The sequence below is a fragment of the Vanellus vanellus genome, assembly GCF_965231255.1.
Source record: "Vanellus vanellus genome assembly, chromosome: 2".
NCBI lineage: Eukaryota > Metazoa > Chordata > Aves > Charadriiformes > Charadriidae > Vanellus > Vanellus vanellus.
Genome location: NC_138906.1, coordinates 169,402,017 through 169,418,327, shown reverse-complemented (window position 1 = coordinate 169,418,327; position 16,311 = coordinate 169,402,017). Strand labels below are relative to the sequence as shown.

At 50.2% G+C, this 16,311-nt stretch overlaps 1 protein-coding gene across 1 annotated transcript in view; it reads left to right on the top strand.

The window, feature by feature from the left end:
• Positions 1-949: 949 nt before the first annotated feature.
• ZC3H3 (zinc finger CCCH-type containing 3) overlaps positions 950-16,311 on the top strand; it is a gene marked incomplete at its 5' end in the record, with an annotated part of 196,662 nt that continues 181,300 nt past the window's right edge. Inside the window, 3 exons of the mRNA XM_082498986.1 lie at positions 950-995; positions 3,237-4,650; positions 6,382-6,578. Coding sequence (XP_082355112.1) covers positions 950-995; positions 3,237-4,650; positions 6,382-6,578 — 1,657 coding nt within the window. The remainder of the gene's footprint in view (positions 996-3,236; positions 4,651-6,381; positions 6,579-16,311) is intronic.

Below are 16,311 nucleotides of genomic sequence, written 5' to 3'. Positions count from 1 at the left end.
CCTCCCCCTTGTGCTTGCAGGTGCAGGCTGAGGGAGGTGATGGGCCACTGGCAGACGTTCGTGATGGGAGAGGGCAGAGACAAGCAGGGGGCAAGGGATGGGGACAGGGGATGGCTGGATAAGGCTGGGCAGGGGACAGGGGATGGGGATAGCTGGACCAGGCTGAGAAAGGGACAGAAGATGGGGAGAGGTGGACCAGGCTGTGATGGAGACAAGGGACAGCCAGGATAGCCCAGTCTGGGGACAGGGGATGGAGACAGCTGGACCAGGCTGGGATGGGGACAGGAGATGGGGACAGCCATGCCAGGCTGACATGTGGCCAGGATACAGCCAGGATAGCCTGGGCTGGGGACAGGGGATGGGGACAGCTGGACCAGGCTGAAACGGGGACAGGAGATGGGGACAACTTGACAAGGCTGGGCTGGGGACAGGGGATGACTGGATAAGGCTGGGCAGGGGACGGGGTCAGCTGGACTGGGCTGTGCTGGGGACATGGGACAACTGTGATAGCCCAGGCTGGGGACAAGGGCTGAGGACAGCTGAACCAGGCTGGGCTGGGGATGGCTGGATGAGGCTGAGGAAGGAACAGGAGATGGGGACAGGGAACAGCCAGGGTAGCCCAGGCTGAGGACACAGGATGGGGACAGGGGATAGAGACAGCTGGATCTGGCTGGGCACAGGACAGAGATTGGGGACCGCCGGACCAGGCTGTGCTGGGGCTGCCGGGCTCGCCCGGGCTGGGGACAGGGGGCGGAGGGGGCCTGGGCTCGGCACAGGCCCCGGGGCGGACTTAGGCCCCACCGGGCCGCGCAGGCCGCGGCTGCCACCGTTGCCAAGCGACGGCGACGGTTGCGGGAGCCACGTGACGGCGCGTGTTCACGTGACCGGTCAACTGCCCGGCGCAGGGAGATGACGCCGCCGTGCGGGGCGGTGCGGCAGCGGTGCGGGGATGGAGGAGAGGGAGCGGCTGTGGCGGCAGATCCGCCTGCTGCAGGGTACGGCTGGGCGGCGGTGGCGGCAGTGGTGGTGGGGAAATGGGGGGGGGGGGACGGCTGCTGTGGGGGAAACCGGGGAGGGAGGGGCGGGTTGTGAGGTGGACCTGAGAGGGAAGGGGCAGGTTGTGAGGGGCCTCCGGCGTCCTGGGGGGAGGGGGAGGGGAAGGCTCTGGAGAGGACCTGGGGGGGAAAGGCGGGTTTTGAGGGGGCTCCGGACGCCTGGGGGGGGGGAGGGGCGGGTTGTGAGGGGGACCTGGATGGGGAGGGGCGGGTTGTGAGGGGGCTCCGGGCTCCTGGGGGGAGGTGCAGGCTGTGAAGGGGGGGGGGGGGGGGGGGGGAAGGGCGGATTTTGAGGGGACTTCGGAGTCCTGGGGGCAGGGGAATGCTGTGAGGGGACCTGAGGGGGGAGGGGCGGGTTTTGAGGAGACCTTGGAGTCCTGGCGGGGGAGGGGAGTCTGTGAAGGGACCTGGGGGGGGTGGGGGGGGGAGGGGCGGCTTCTGAGGAGGCAGAGCAGAATCTGGGAGGGGAGGGGAGACGAGAGGACCCCGGGAGGGGGGTGGGGGAGGTGAGAAAGGCCCAAGAGGTGGGGGTGGAGGGGACACAGGACTGCTCGGGAGAAGGGGGGAGGGGAGAGGACCCAGGCAGGGAGGGAACAGAAAGTGGGGAGCGCTGGGGGGGGTTGGGGGTTCCCCTGGGGGGGGGGGGATCCCCACGCTGCTGGGCCTGTGACCCTCCTGGCTGGGGGAAAGGGGGTGTCCTCTGCTCTGCAGCCCCCATGGCCGGTGGCACAGGGGTTGGATGTGCTCCTCGACCCCTGTCCCTTGACTCCTTACTGTGGCGGAAGAGGAGGGGGAATATATTTGCGTGCCCTTGCCTAGCTCTGGTGGGCATCACCGCTTATTCTTAGCACTAACTCGCTCTAATTATAGACTGCAAGGTAATTTTTCCTCTTTAGTAAGCCACAGACTCCGCTCAGGGCCTTGCAGGGGATGTCCCTCTGTCCAGGAGCTCCTACATGGGGGGAGTGTGATAACAGGGAGGGGAGGAAAACTTCATCCTTCCTCCAGGAGGGATCTGCTGATGCTGCTCTGAGACCTCTTCTGTAGGAAAAACTTTTCTACGCTGACACATGCCTAAAATATAAGGAGCAAAAATCCTTTGATAATCCCTTTTATTGAAAGGGTTTTCGAAATGCTGATGCTTAACAAGTGTAGACCCTCCCTACTTGACACGTATCTGTTATCCAAATGACTTCGTTAGTAGACCAAAGTGCCGGGGAGGTGTGGTGGCTTGGCAGAAGGATGTGCAGTGACTCAACAGCGAAGCTGGGGCTGCCTCCTTGTCGCTGCTTTGAAGAAGAGCTACGAAGCTAGTGAAGGTTCTAAATAACCTACAGCAGCTGAGGGAACTGGGGTTGTTCAGCCTGGAGAAAAGGAGGCTCAGGGGACACATTATTGCTCTTTATAACTACCTGAAGGGAGATTGTAGTGAGGTTGGTGTCAGTCTCTTCTCCCAAGTAACAAGCGATAGGACAAGAGGAAATGGCCTCAAGTTGCAGCAGGAGAGGTTTAGATTGGACATTAGGAAAAATTTCTTCACTGAAAGGATTGTCAAGCATTGGAACAGGCTGCCCAGGGAAGTGGTGGAGTCACCATCCTTGAGGTACTTAAAAGACGGGTACATGCGGTGCTGAGGGACATGGTTTAGTGGTGGTATTGGCAATGTTAGGTTAATGGTTGGACTTGATGATCTTAAAGGTCTTTTCCAACCTAAATGATTATGATTCTATGCTTTGTGTTTGGGGCTGGCGGTGGCTGTGCTGGGCTATGTGCATGAATAGACCCTCAGAGATTGCTCTGACAAGGTATCTGGAAATAAAGCGAGCATTTTCTTAAAAATTAAGCTCCAAACCCAATAATTCAAGCACCCATTTTGGCACATAAAAAAGGGGGTAGAAGGCCAAAAGGTGGCTGACAGCACTAATACAGTGTGTTATGGGTGAGTCTGTGGTTCAGGCCTGTGTTGAGCTGTCCTGTGAAATTGCTTTTGTTACTGACTTTCATGAGGATTGAGGGAGATACTTGTTTTAAGTTTTTCCTTCCAGCACTGATTATCTGAAATGTGGCCTGTGCGGGGCGATCGTCCTCATTGCAGCATGCGGAAAAACAGTGCTGTGATGCTGTCAAACTCCTGTGGGACTGGTGATTAACACAGACACTTCTGTCTTCTTCTTCCCTTAGGTCTCATTAACGACCATAAAAACACGCATGGAGATGCACCACGGCCGCTGGCATCCGCACCACCGAGGTGGAACAACCCCCGCCAGCCTGCCTTCAGCAGGAGGGGGGCATTTTCAGCCAGGTACCCCCAACAGGCTCCCAGGGATTTTCAGCCACGCCAGGACCACTCCTGGAGGAAAAAATACTCCCTTGTCAACCGGCCGCCGGGATCGGTGTGTGACATTGGAAGTGGTGGAAGTGCCAGCACATCTCGGGCTTTTGGAAGCCATGAGGACAGCCAGACACCTGAGCCACCGGAATCATCCCCAGAGAGACACGTGGACTTAACCACAGATGGTAATATAGTTGTGGGGATCCAGCTGCCACAGAGGGGTGGCCCGTTCGTAGATATGGAAGGTTTTGCTGATGTGGCTTCTTACTGTGAGTTTTCTGGGCTGAAAACGGTGGTCGCTGCTCCAGGTGATGGTAAAAATGTGCAGAAATCTCTCTACATGAGCAGAAATGAAGAGAGAAGACCTTCTCTCTCAGTTTCATTTAGTTCATCTCATCGGTTTGTGAGTTCGGCCTACGTGAGCATGTCGGATAAGCCTAGAACAGTGCATCTAGCCGGTGATGTGTCTGGGAGCTCCCCCATCTCCTGCGGAGGCTCTAGTGAAAATGCCGTGATGCTGAAATCGGAGCCGCAGCAGCCTTCGATGTTGCCAGATCACGAGCCGGCTCGGCACTTGGTACGGAGGAAGGCAGAACCACCGGCTCCAGGGCAGTCCAGTTGTGAGCAAGTCAGGGATGCTTCCAGAGAGCCAAAGGCCCTTGAAAATGGTGAGACATGTACTAGACCTGCTCAGGCTAAGACTTTGGTGGTTGGGATGTCTCCAATGAAGAACAGGTTTTCCATAGTTCCCAAAGCTCCTGGTCTTCAAAGAGCCGCCTCAACATCAGTCTCCAGCAAAGCTTCAAAGTTCAGGAAAACTAATTATACGTGGGTTGCGAACCCTGGTAAATGCTCTCGTACTGTGAAGAGATGGGTCAGCCCTAGAGCTTCTGAGAGTGTGAAGAAGGCCGCTGGTGGAGCGGACAGAGGTGCTAAACTATCGCCAAAAGCAGACTTGGGAGCAAAACTGAAGAAATCGGGACTGCAGTCCAAACTGGGTGTTTCTCCCAGTAAGTATAAGTGGAAAGCCTCTAGCCTGCAGATCTTGCCTTCCACCTCCAAGTCAGCATTCAGGTGGCGATCTGAGGATCAGAAAAAGCCTCCAGCCCCCAACCTCCCTCAAGCTGGCACTGCCCCACCACCTCCGAGTGCTGCGTCTGTTGGTTTCAGTGGGGTGAAGTCCTCCTTCAACGATGCCACTGCACTGTGCAGTTATAAAGTGAAGAGTCGGACAAAAATCATCAAGAGAAAAGGAAGCTTGGGGTAAGTTGCTGGTTGTCTTCAGAGCAGTGTTGTTGCACTGCACATTTTGTGGCCGTTGGCTTCATTGTAAGTGGTGGCTATAAGTGAAATTCCAGTGAGGCTTGTTGTATACTGGAGGCTGTATTTGCCTTTCTCTTTCCAAGTGCAGTGACTTTGTTCTGTCTGGAGGCATCCCGCTTTCCAGGGTTGGAAGGCCTCAGGTTTTAATTGTTTTAGCAGTCTGTTTAACTCTGACTTTAACCTTTTGAACAGAGCTGGGTTTTCTTCTCATTTCCCATCCCTCTTCTCGGAAGACTTTGCCGCAGCACTTAGGAGACTCCTCCCTGACCTGAATAACAGACTAATATTCAAAGGGCAGGAAATAGCTGTCTTGATTTAATTTTCAAATTCCCATAACCTTGTTGCACTGGGGGCTGGGGAAAGGAGGAGAAGTAGCTTGAATCATTGCATTGTGTATGGTCTGTCCCCGTAAAGCATTGTGCAGACCCTGGGATGGAGCAGGGATGGAAGGTGAGCTCTGCATGCTGGGAAGAAGCACTGTCCGTGATGCTCTGCTGGCACTTCCCTCCCTGGGGAAGGTTACTGCTATCCACCAGTAACCCAAAGCGTCCTCCTTGAAGTCTCTTGCTCTTCTTTCTCCTTGTCAAGTGGGTGACAGATCTGTGGCTGTTGTAGCTTACCTTGGGAGAACACGCTGTGCCAGACCAGCAGATACTCCTGGGATCTCGTGGAGCAAGTTCTCCCTCCTGCCTGTGTCTGACAGGGACAGAGTACAATGGGAAAGGTTATAAATGAAGTTTGGCGGAAGGAAAAGGTGTGTGGCCTGAGTTATCTGCCAAAGGGGTTTGTACCAGGTTGGGAGTCAAGGGGAAACAGATAAGAGATTGGGACCGAACTTTCTCTGAAAGCCGGTGTGTCGTGGAAGTGCTGCGAGGGCTTAATTTCATTGTGCTCCCGGTGGGAAATCTGTTTTGCGCTACTTTTTTCAGCAGGGCTGGATGCAAGCCCTCCCTGTGCTGCAGGGAAGGGACAAGCGGGATGGGGTGAAGGTTGGTGGCACAGCTGTGTGACCTCTACCACTGAACTCGGAAGTAACCTCAGTGTAGAGGACATGGTTTGGCTCCTTTCTTGACACAGTAACTCCAAGCCTGAGCTTTTGAAAAAGGAGGACTGTGGCCTGAATAACTGTTCCAAGAGAGGCAATGAGCTGGTAACACAGACCTGATTGAGGATCTGATGCCCTGATTCCTGCTTCTGTTTCCCAGATCCTCCGATCAGCGCTTCACCACAGGTTTCCATCCTTGCCTTGTCCTCCTGTTTTACTGGGGCATGTGTCTGCGGGTGGGTTGTGCTGGAAGATGACTCTGAAGTAAGGTGCTTGGAGAAGCTGGGATTGTTTTGGGGATTTTTGGCATTTGGGGAGATGAGACCCCCCCCTCATCTCACTAAGGGACAGCATCCTCTTCCCTGCAACTGTTGAGCAAAAAGCAGAAGGGAATGAGTTGAGTTAGGCTGGCAGACACCTCATTCTCCATCTGTCCTTTGCCAGAAATTCATCACACTTGCCATCCGCTTGCAGTTTTCTCTTCAGTGCTTCTTATCACCCTTGGGTAGGGGAGCAGCGTGGAGCTTGGTGACCCAGCTTCTCTTCTGAGCTCCGGGCAAGGGAACCAAGTGAATTTTGGTCACCCCTCTACCATTTTTTAACTGTGTGGTGGTGTGTCTTCGCAGTTCCCCGACAGATAAGAAGAACAGCCCCTCGCCCACCATGCTTCTGAAAAGCCACTTCCATCTCAGGAAGAAGAACTCCTTGCGAGGGAAACCTTCTGCAACGCCGAAACGCTCCTCGCCCAAGGGCCTGGTGCAGATCACCAAGCACAGGCTCTGCAGGCTGCCGGCCACCAGGATGCAGGTCTCCACCAAAGAAGGTAGGAACAGCCATCCAAAGGGGTGACTGCTTGCTGACCGCGTGCTGGTGAAGCAGTGCCAATGGAGACTCTTGGATTTGGAAATGGGTTACCAGGTCTTCCAGGAGCTGAATATGATGTTGTTTGTCCTGGAGGAAACATTGCAGAGTAGAAGTTTGGCTGGAGTAAGACTTCTGCCTTACCCCAGAGCTGTGTTGTGCTTTGACACGTCCAGACAAGGCCATTTTAAAGCTGCTTCTTGCTTTTAATGTGGTTTTGCTGGACTTACAGGCATGAAATAGGGAAGTCCTCAAGAAAGGAAGAGGATGGCAGAGGCAGTAACACATCCGTAAGACTAATCTCCCCTTTTTGCACCGGAAAAAAGCTTGTGCGTGTCACGAGATACTCCTCTAGCAACTACAGACCTACCTAATGCACCTGTATCTCAGGTCCATGTCTGCAGGCATCTAGGTTTTTGGTATGTAGTTTGCTTAAAATATCAGTAATTAGAGGAATACTGGGTCCATGGTGTTTGTGAAGGGGTTATTTGTGTCTGTGTTCTGCTCCCTTGGGTTGGCAACAGTCAGAGCAGAAATCAGCTGCTTTGGGCTTGGAGAGCTGCATGTGTGAAACATTTTTGTGATGTTTCTGGCTCCCAAGTCTGGTTCTGCTATTCAGTGGCGACATTATCATGCACAAATGGCTTCAACGTCCTGAGATTCAGTTTCTTCAAATGTATATGAAGCAAGTTTTGCTTGTGTTGCTGCTCTGTGCTCACTCATGTATGACAGGGTGGCCAGTCACACCGCGGTAAGCGTTGCTTGAGTAGGGAGGGCTGTTCGGGCCACAACGTGTCTGCGATGTGTCTCCCGAAGTAAAGCTGTGGAGCCTGTTTTCAGGAAGATGCTTCTGTGGTTTCCTGCTCTGCACTTCAACTACCGAGTTTACGCGTGTGATTATAGTTATTTACTTTCAGACGAATAGCTGTGCGTTGAGATGTTGCTGTGTTTTGACGGATAAAAAGACAGGAATGGAGGCTTGCAGTTCAGGAAAGGGAAAAGCTTTTTGTGGGAGGAGAAGGAAAAAGTTTTTTCTTTTAATGTGTGTGTTTGAGGAGGGGTTGGGAGGGGTGGGGGGGGAGGCTGGGAGGAGAATTTTGGATCTGGCGCTTCAGGAGGCAGGCAGCGACTCATGGAAGGGGCAGGGAGAATAAGATGAGCCTTTGTGCAGTTGCATTGATAGTCCATTGTTTGAGCAGTTTCCTGATTTTGGAGGCTGAGTCTTGCTCCATTTAAGGATGTCACCAAACCCTTTGGTGTCTGGAAAGGCATGAAGGCTCCACGTCCAGCCACTGTGGTGGATGTTTTCATGCAGTGCGTGAAAGCAGCATGTATGGCTGGAGGTCTCGGTTGAATTTGATTGCTCTTCTGTGATCTCAGAAACCAGAGGTGGTGGATACAGCAGCTGGCCAGATCCAGCTGTGATGGTGATGTTGAGGCAGTCAAGGCTTTTCTTCCTTGGGTGATGGTGATGTGTGGGATGGGGAACGCAGCTCTTCAGCCTCCCAGGAAATGTCCACTACTTGTTCTGGGGTGAATTTAGGACTCATGCCTCACAAACCGCTTGTTGGGGACCTTTCTACACTGTAGCATGTCCAGTGTTGAATAAATCTTTATGCTGTAAAGCTCCTATCTGAAGAACTTACTGTGCTTGCTGAGAGCCTGATTGGAGCAGCTCTGCTGTAGGCTCTGGAGATACAGGGCAATTTGGGGTTGCAACAGCATTTTACAGATGAGGAAATTGAGGCGCTGCTGGTTACAGGGATGGAAGCTGTTTGGGTGATCCGGGAACAGACTTGAGTGTCCTGGTTTGAGGTAAAGCAGAACCAGTTTTCTATTCAGTAACTTTACTTTGCAGCTAAACCTCTTCTATATCCAACTGAACTCTCTGAAACTCATGGCATATTGTCCAGACACCGTTTGCTCCTAGAGAGATAAGACCTGATTGTTTCTAATTTATGCCAAGGAATGGTATGCAGGGAGGCTCTTCCTTATCTTTACACTTATTGCTATAACAACCAAGGTTAAACCAGATTCTTGCTCTCTGTTTAGCCCTGTGTTTATACCCAGATTTTGGCAGAGCAGAGGCCTTGCTGTACTTTGCTACTTTGCTCAGCTCTGTGCGTCGTCGCAGAGGTGACAGCACTGAAGCTGCTGCCTTGGGAAGGCTCCTGGCACCCATTGAAGCTCTCTTGACTTGGCAAACATCTCTTCTTTGTAGAAGCTGTCAGTAAAAATGTGTGCCCAACCAAAGTGAAACTTCACCTAGGTTAAGAATATACAAAATAGATCGAATTCTTCTGCCCCCCTGGGAGCCTGACTGGCAGCTGCCAGAAGCTCATGTCTTTTGGGAACATATTCTGAATCCTGGTTCCTTGATTGAAGGTAATGTTGCCATACTGAAGAGATTTTTGATCTTAAACTGCATAGGGCTGGAAATATGTAGATAGAGCAGAAATATGGTCGTGATCCTGGCTTTGATTAAAAAAAAAAAAAAGTTTAGATAAGTAGGGGGGGGAAAAAAGGGAAATAGGTCTGGAAGTTACTTTGGGGGAGTGTGTAGTTCATTCCCCTGTCCAAAGTGGATCAAATTATCAAACTGTTCCTGAGAGATGCTAGCCAAGCCTAATGCAGACAAAACCCTAATTTATAACAGTTGTGAGTTTTCTGTGTTGAAGTGACTTACATTATTTTCCAGCTTGGATCTGTGTGCTTCAGTCTTAGCTCAGAGATGTGCAAAGGAGTATCTGCTTTAATAAAACTTGGGGACCGTGCCTTGTGGCTCTTTTTTTTGCAAACTGCAGTACCTGCTGTAAAAATATATCTTGATTTGGGTCTTAAAATGACTAAAAGCAAAAGGAAATGTCCTGCCTGCCTTTTCCTGTGTGTATATGTGTGTGCGCGCATGTGAGGCTGCTCTTCCTCACTTCATAAATGCCACAAATCCTTCTTTTCCCCGTGCCTCACTGGGCTAGTGGGAGCACAGACACCAATGGCTTGGACAGTGAATGAAGAATGCTTCCTCACCATAATTATGAAAGGGCTTCTAAATGTTTTTCTTGCCTTCTGCAGCAGAGAGGAATTATACGCTGATAGATCAGCCATCATTTGGACTGGAAAATGGACTGGCAAGTGGCACTGGGATCCATTCACTTAACGCCCTGGAAGGACTTTTTAGGCTGCCTGTCTCCTCCTCAGGGAGGGAGGGTACAAGGGTGTTTCTGCTGTGGTTTCTGCTGCTTTGGGCACCCTCTCTGCAGAGCTGAATTAAGTACATCTTTCTGCTAAGAGGACTTCACGCAGCTGAGGTCTCTTGCTGGGTACTTTTTCTCCTAACGTGGTGACTGTGAGAACTTGCCTGTGTCCGCTCTTCCTGGGAGAGGTTCTCAAAGCTGCGATGCACCTGTGTAAGTTCTACAGTTCTTGTCATCTTTTCTCTACCACACTTACAAGCTCTCACCTTGCTGCTGGGACATGGAGTGCTAAATGCTGATATCGTCGAGGTAGATGGTTGCTGGTAATCTAACCTCTGTTGTACCATCATCTCGGGGGATCCCAGAGGACTTGATTTGCTCCTTCCTGATCCATTGACAGCTCTGTGAGGCAGCTGCCGAGCGGCGTGTGGCTGCTTTGCTTCTCCAGGTAGCAGAGAAATTCAGCAAGAGTCTTGACGGCTTTGGAATTGCAGAATGCATGGATGGATGCTGCTTGCTGGGTGTCTGGTTAAGGCTGAGAACTAGCAACGTGTCTGTCTGCACATTCCTGCTTTTACCTTCCCCTTGGCGCAGCCTTGCCTGTAGCATGGAGCGACTAAGTCCAGCAGACCGTGACCCTTCATGCTCACCTCTTGAATTAACCTGTGGATTTGGTTCCTTTGATTAGAATTGAGTTTATAGGTTTGAATCCCTTATACCTTAAGGCTTTGCTTGGAGAGGGTTCAATCCTAGGCAGTATATTTGCAGCTTAATGTGTTGAACTATTCTTACGCTCTGAGTTTCTACAGCTGTTGAACTCTTGCTGTTCCTATGTGTGCTAGGACTTGTTGGTGTTTTTTTGTTTTTTTGTTTTGTTTTCCCAGGGAGACAGGTATGGTCTCGTACAAAGAGGTGGTTAGATGCTGGATGGGGCAGGGACATTTTCAAGGCAGCATCCCACAGTCTGAGAGAGTCGAGCCATTGATAGGGCTTGGCGCAGCTCAGACAGCGCATCCAGTTGGTGCCCCGAAATGTGTAATTATGTAGTAGGTGTTTTCTGGTTTTACAGCAGTCCTGTAGTGAGCTGGGAGTAAGTGAAGGCTTGTGGGTTGAATTCCTGGCTCTCAGGTTGTCTGAAAAGTTTTGGGAGGGTTGGTTTTATTTCTCTCTGTTTCTGCAAAGTGGGGGGATTAATCAGGTGGTGGAGTTTTAAGTCTTGCCTCGCAAGGGAAGTTGGTGGGGTACAGAGATGTTACTGGGAGCAGTCAGGCACAAAAGGAGCAGTAAGGCTGATGTTAAGTCTCTGGCTTGATGCTGAAGGAACATGCATTGCCTCTCTTGCTGGGAGCAGACTGATGACTGTCCTGGGCCAGCTGAAAGGCTTACCTCCGATTAGTTTGTCATCTCGAGTCTGGATATGCACGACACCCAGCTAAGAAACTGATACGAAAGCTGAATGGTTCATGCTGGGCTTGTGCTGGACTGAATGGGCGCGTTTGCACTGGAGTCTGGATCTGATGGGTGCCGATGCCCGTGTGGGTGAGTGAGCGCCCAGCACAGCACGCCTGCATCCCCAGGGAGCTGTGACATCCCATGCCAGACACAAACATCAGGGCTGAGGGCAGAAGAACAGCTGGGGAGGAGTGTGCCCTGCTTCAGGTACTGCAGCGTGGGTGCAAAAAGCTGGGTCAGCCCCTTCCTTCCTGAGGCAGGCGGCGGTGTGACACAGCTTTGCTGTTTTCTTGTTTGCCCTGTTAAACAGGCTTTTGGGATACTGTGGCGTGAGCTCTGCGGTATGTACTGAAGGCAGAAGCATTGGTCCTGCCTTTCCCAAGTGGGTAACACAAAGGTCTGTCCGTCTCCTGACTCTCCCAATTCCCTTTTCGGACCCAAATGGACCTGTTTGATCTTGTGCAGTGGGGCAGCTCTTCCAGCCGGCGTTAGGGCTTGGTTTCAAATTGGTGTCTATGGGTAGTCTGTACTCGGAGGCGCTGGCCTCCGTGGGAATCTCTGTGTTTTTGTTTAAGGATCAATGATCGTACTAAAGAGAAAACGGGAAGTGGCAGACTGGTAGCAGTTCTCGTGCAATTATTTGGGCTGCTCTTGTGATGAGTGTTACACCTGCAGCTGTTATCAATTAACTCCAAACTACTCGCCTGATTAAGTGGAACATTTAATAACCACTCAGAAACTGGGGTATGTCCCAAATTGAAGTTTCTCTGATGGGACGGTAGAGCGGCGAAGCATTTCTGAGCCAGTTAATGGTCTGTTCATCCAGGTATTTTAACGCAGGGCTTGTGCTGGGGCAGAATGTGTGCGCAGGAGGAGCTCAAGTGCTTGACCAAAGCAAAGAGGAATAGAAAATATTCTGTTGCTCAGCAGAGTCAAATTAATGTTGATAAAACAGCCTTTAGATGTTAAACTTCTTGACCACTTAAGTACTTAATATTAATGTGCCATTAATATTAAAGACTCCCCCCCCCAGTTTCTTCCTATTTAAGTTCTTAGGCTCTTTTTAGAGGGAAGGAGAGCTTGGTGATAATTGCTTTGCTGGGAGTTGTGACTCTGCTTGGGTAACACAGCCCTGCTTTGGGCATGGTCACGAGCCCGATGAAGCCATTGGCTTTCCCCTTGTTTGAACTGCCTTCGCAACTTCTGCACGGGGTCTGCTGTGTTCGGCACTTGCATATTTCAGGCTTCTGTCTCCATGTCAGGCTTCATGTATTCATTTGCGCGTAGAAGTGGCAGGTACAGGCTGTCTTGCTTGCCTCAAGACAAGATAGTTTGGATCTGAGTCAGGGATCTGGTACAAGAGGGATAAAAGGCAGCGGTTGCTTCTCTCCTTATCCAGGGAAAAGCTGGAGGACCGACAAGGGTCATCCGGCAGCTGAATACGGTCTTGAGGTCACTGGTGTCACTGTGTTGTGTGGAAACAATACAGCCTGTTTAAATACAAGCTGAAGTTAACTGTATGATTTCTATTTTTTTTTCTTCAAATATATATATATTTACTTCTTTCAAATGACTTACCACAATTGGAAGTGCTCTTATGGCCTGAACTTTTATTTCCCTTGTTAACTGGTGTGGGAGTCGTGCTGGGCAGGTTGCTGAGCTCTGCCCTCCTACTGCCATCCCTTTTCGGGTGCAAGAAGCAGGGGGAGGTTAGCTGGTAATTAAGGTGTGTGGGTGGAGTTTCCATGCATGGTAATTCCCCCAACCATTACTATTTTACCTTTTTTTGGCATCTGAACCAGAGGATTTGATTTGGAGAATAAATACTGGGCTCCTGCTCTGTCATTTGCCGAGTAACTTTCCTGCCAATAAGGGTATGTTGTAATTATGTTGTCTAAATGGCAAATGTCTATCCTGAATTGGCTTTCTGTTGCTTATTTGTTACAGCAAACGGCCAATATAATCAAATCGTGGTGTGTACGCTGGGACATCACCGCTTCCCGCAGCGCTTTTTGGCTGTGTGCTGTCCGATTAGCTTGGGCAGCCTTTATCCGCTTTCTCCAAACTGGAGATGGGGTTATTCCCGAAAGCGCAGGGGTGTCATCTTTTTAGCACCAGTTTTAAAAGAAAAGACCAACTTCTAAGTGAGGTTTGATCGATCCAGATGTGATGGCAGAGGGATGTGCCTGTTTCTCCTGTGCTCTGCCAGCAGTATGGATGCGGGAATCCCCTCCCTCTTTACCAACAGCCTTTTACTCCCATCTCTAGCTGGTTGCCTGTTTGACGTCTTGCAGGATGAGGCCCTTTCTCCACTCTTGTTTTTGATGAAAGACAGGTGAATAAGTGCTTGCAGTCGTGAACCTTTCCTCACCCTTGCAGAAAATCAATGCCGTTACCCTCTTTCGCTGCTGCAGCTCTTGTGCAACGCCGTTGCGCTGGTTAAGTGTTCACCCTGCTCGGGCTTTCAGCACGACAGCGCTGTCGTTTCTTATTCCCTTGGCTTTTTCTCTAGGAAAAAGTAGAAGTAAGGACTTAAAATTTTATTTTACTTTTTTTTTTTTTTTTTTTATTTGAATGTCAGAGATCTGGCAGCTCTATGGATGGGGAGTTGCTCCGTGCCTGTTCACCGCATGTCCAGCACGGGAGTGGGAGTTACATGGTACGCTCCAGCAAACAGGAGAATTGGGGATTTTAGGGAGTCTCTTGTGCCGCCCTTCCTTCACTGCAGCCCTGCAGAGGGCACTCGTGCCCCTCGCATCTCCCCGGTCCACCTTTTTCTGGTTATTGATGGCCTAATTTCGTCTTTATGTGAAAGAAAGCAGATATCAAGTAATTTGCAGCAATAACCTGCTAATGCTGGGCCAGTATCAAAACTCCCATGTTCATTTCAAGTGGCAGATAAAACACTAATATATAATTATCCTTGCAAATTGGATTGTTTTAAATAACCAAAAGGCTATGGCCAGGAGAAAACTATCCCATTTCCCTTGAGTTACTATTGCAGTGTAATTGCTGCGTTCAATCAATTTCCTTGGCATTAGAAATTCCATCACAATCAACATTAAGCTTTATTCATTGTGATGGCTAAGAGCCGGGCCATTTCTCCTCTTTTCCTTAACTGGCAAAATTAATCAGGGAAAAGATTTTAAACATTTACCCGTGCGAAAGAGGTCAGCTCTGCCACTATATTGCTCAGCAGATAAGGGGGCTAATAAAAAGAAAATTGAATTACTAATGATCGCCAGGAACAGAGTATATAAAACCTGGCAATCGCCCGGTTCAGGAAAAAGGAGAATCAATTTTCTTCGGACAAGGTGCGCTCATTTTTTATTTTGGCGCATATTATCAGCAATTTAATTTGAAAGCGCATAAACAGGAGGAAACAGTTAGAAAATAATGAGCCTGAAGGTGTAAAATGCTGCAGGATATATGCTGTACACAATTTATTTGGCACAACAGATAATCACTTTAATTGAATTCAAAACTGCATTGTTCAGCAGCAGTGCGGGCTGCCCGCCTCGCCCGGGGGGATTACGGAATATTACAAAGATGCCGGCAAGAGGCTCCTCAGTGTCTTTTTCCCCTCCGTAATGTCCCCTTCCAGGCAGGACTCCTCAGCCGTGTGCCCGGTATTGCTTAGGCGCAGTCACAGCTGGCTGAAAGCAGAAGACGCAGAAAGTGAGAAGCAGATTTCTCTGGGGACCCTTCCTTAGCATATCGCTCCATATATTTGTTTCTTAAATAATTTGGTGGTTGCCGGGTTTGATGGCTTAGCGCGAGATCATCACAAAACCACACAGCATGGAAACCGGTCGTGTCGTCATCTGCTTAGGATGAACTTATTTTGCTGGTGTCCTGACTGAACCTCCTGAGTTAAAAGCCTAGCTTACCTCTTCCCGCTTGTAATAATCTCCTGCTCTGCGTGTTAAACTACTTTTTAAGTAGCAGTTTTTGGATTGTGGGTGGCGGGAGAGAATGCTTTTGCTGCTGCAGGTCAGCGTGATTACCCCGCGAGGAGCTGCGCTGCGAGGGATGTCTCTCTGGCTGTGCCGTGGAGGTTTATCCTTTAATTTCATCTGGTTTTTTGGGTTTGGAGAGAACGGAGTGGACTCGTGCTGGGGTGGGAATAATCCTGTTCCTCAGCACTTTGCCTGTTCGGAGTGCTTTGCAGGCGTTAACTAATGAAACGGTGGTTTGGTAAGGTGGCACAGGAGGGGCCGCGTTGCCGTCCCCACTGTCCACGTGCCTTGGCAGAGGAGGGCAAATAGATGGGGAACCGCAGCAATGACCACACTGTGGCTGCGCAAATCCATGCCCAGAGCAAGAGTAAATTTTGAGCCTGTCCTTTGTTGCATCTGCTTACATGCACAGCTAGGACACTAGTTTTTGTGTTTTCCCCCTTTAAAATATTCCTTTCCTGCTTATCTTTGTTTTTCTCATGCTCCAGATTGAGATAAGACAGCATTACCAGTGTTACCAGTTTCCTGCTTGTCCTCTCTTGCCACCACCAGCATCGAACCTGGCTTCTCTGACCCTGCTGAATTAGAAGGAAATCCTGTTTGTATTCGCTTCTTTCCAGGGAGAAATTCTGTAAGGATTCGTTAAGACCCGCTTCACCCAGCCATCTGCAGAAGAGTTTTTACAACTCTAATTTCAATCAGTGATGCTCACCTCCCAAAACAAAAATTCCCTAAACCTTAATTTCTCTTTCTGCTTGCCCGATAACGCAAGCTGTGTGGCACGAGGGTGTTGGGACGGCTTGGAAAAAGGCTGGCAGCAGAAGTGGAAGGAGCTGGTTTGCATTACTCGTGCCCAGGCGAGTGCAGAAAGTAAACGGGGCGTAAATGGCGGGGAGTAAGTTATGGCTGGCATCTGAATGCTCAGCTGCTGTTAATTTTATTGACACTGGGTGTTTGTATCCCTCTGGCAGCTTTGAAAATCTCAGCAATGGATTTTATACCCTCTTCTATTTTTTTTTTTCTTTTTCTTCTAAAGTGAAGGCCAATAAGTAAATATTTCTAATGGGGAAATTCCTGTTGGGGCGCTCTG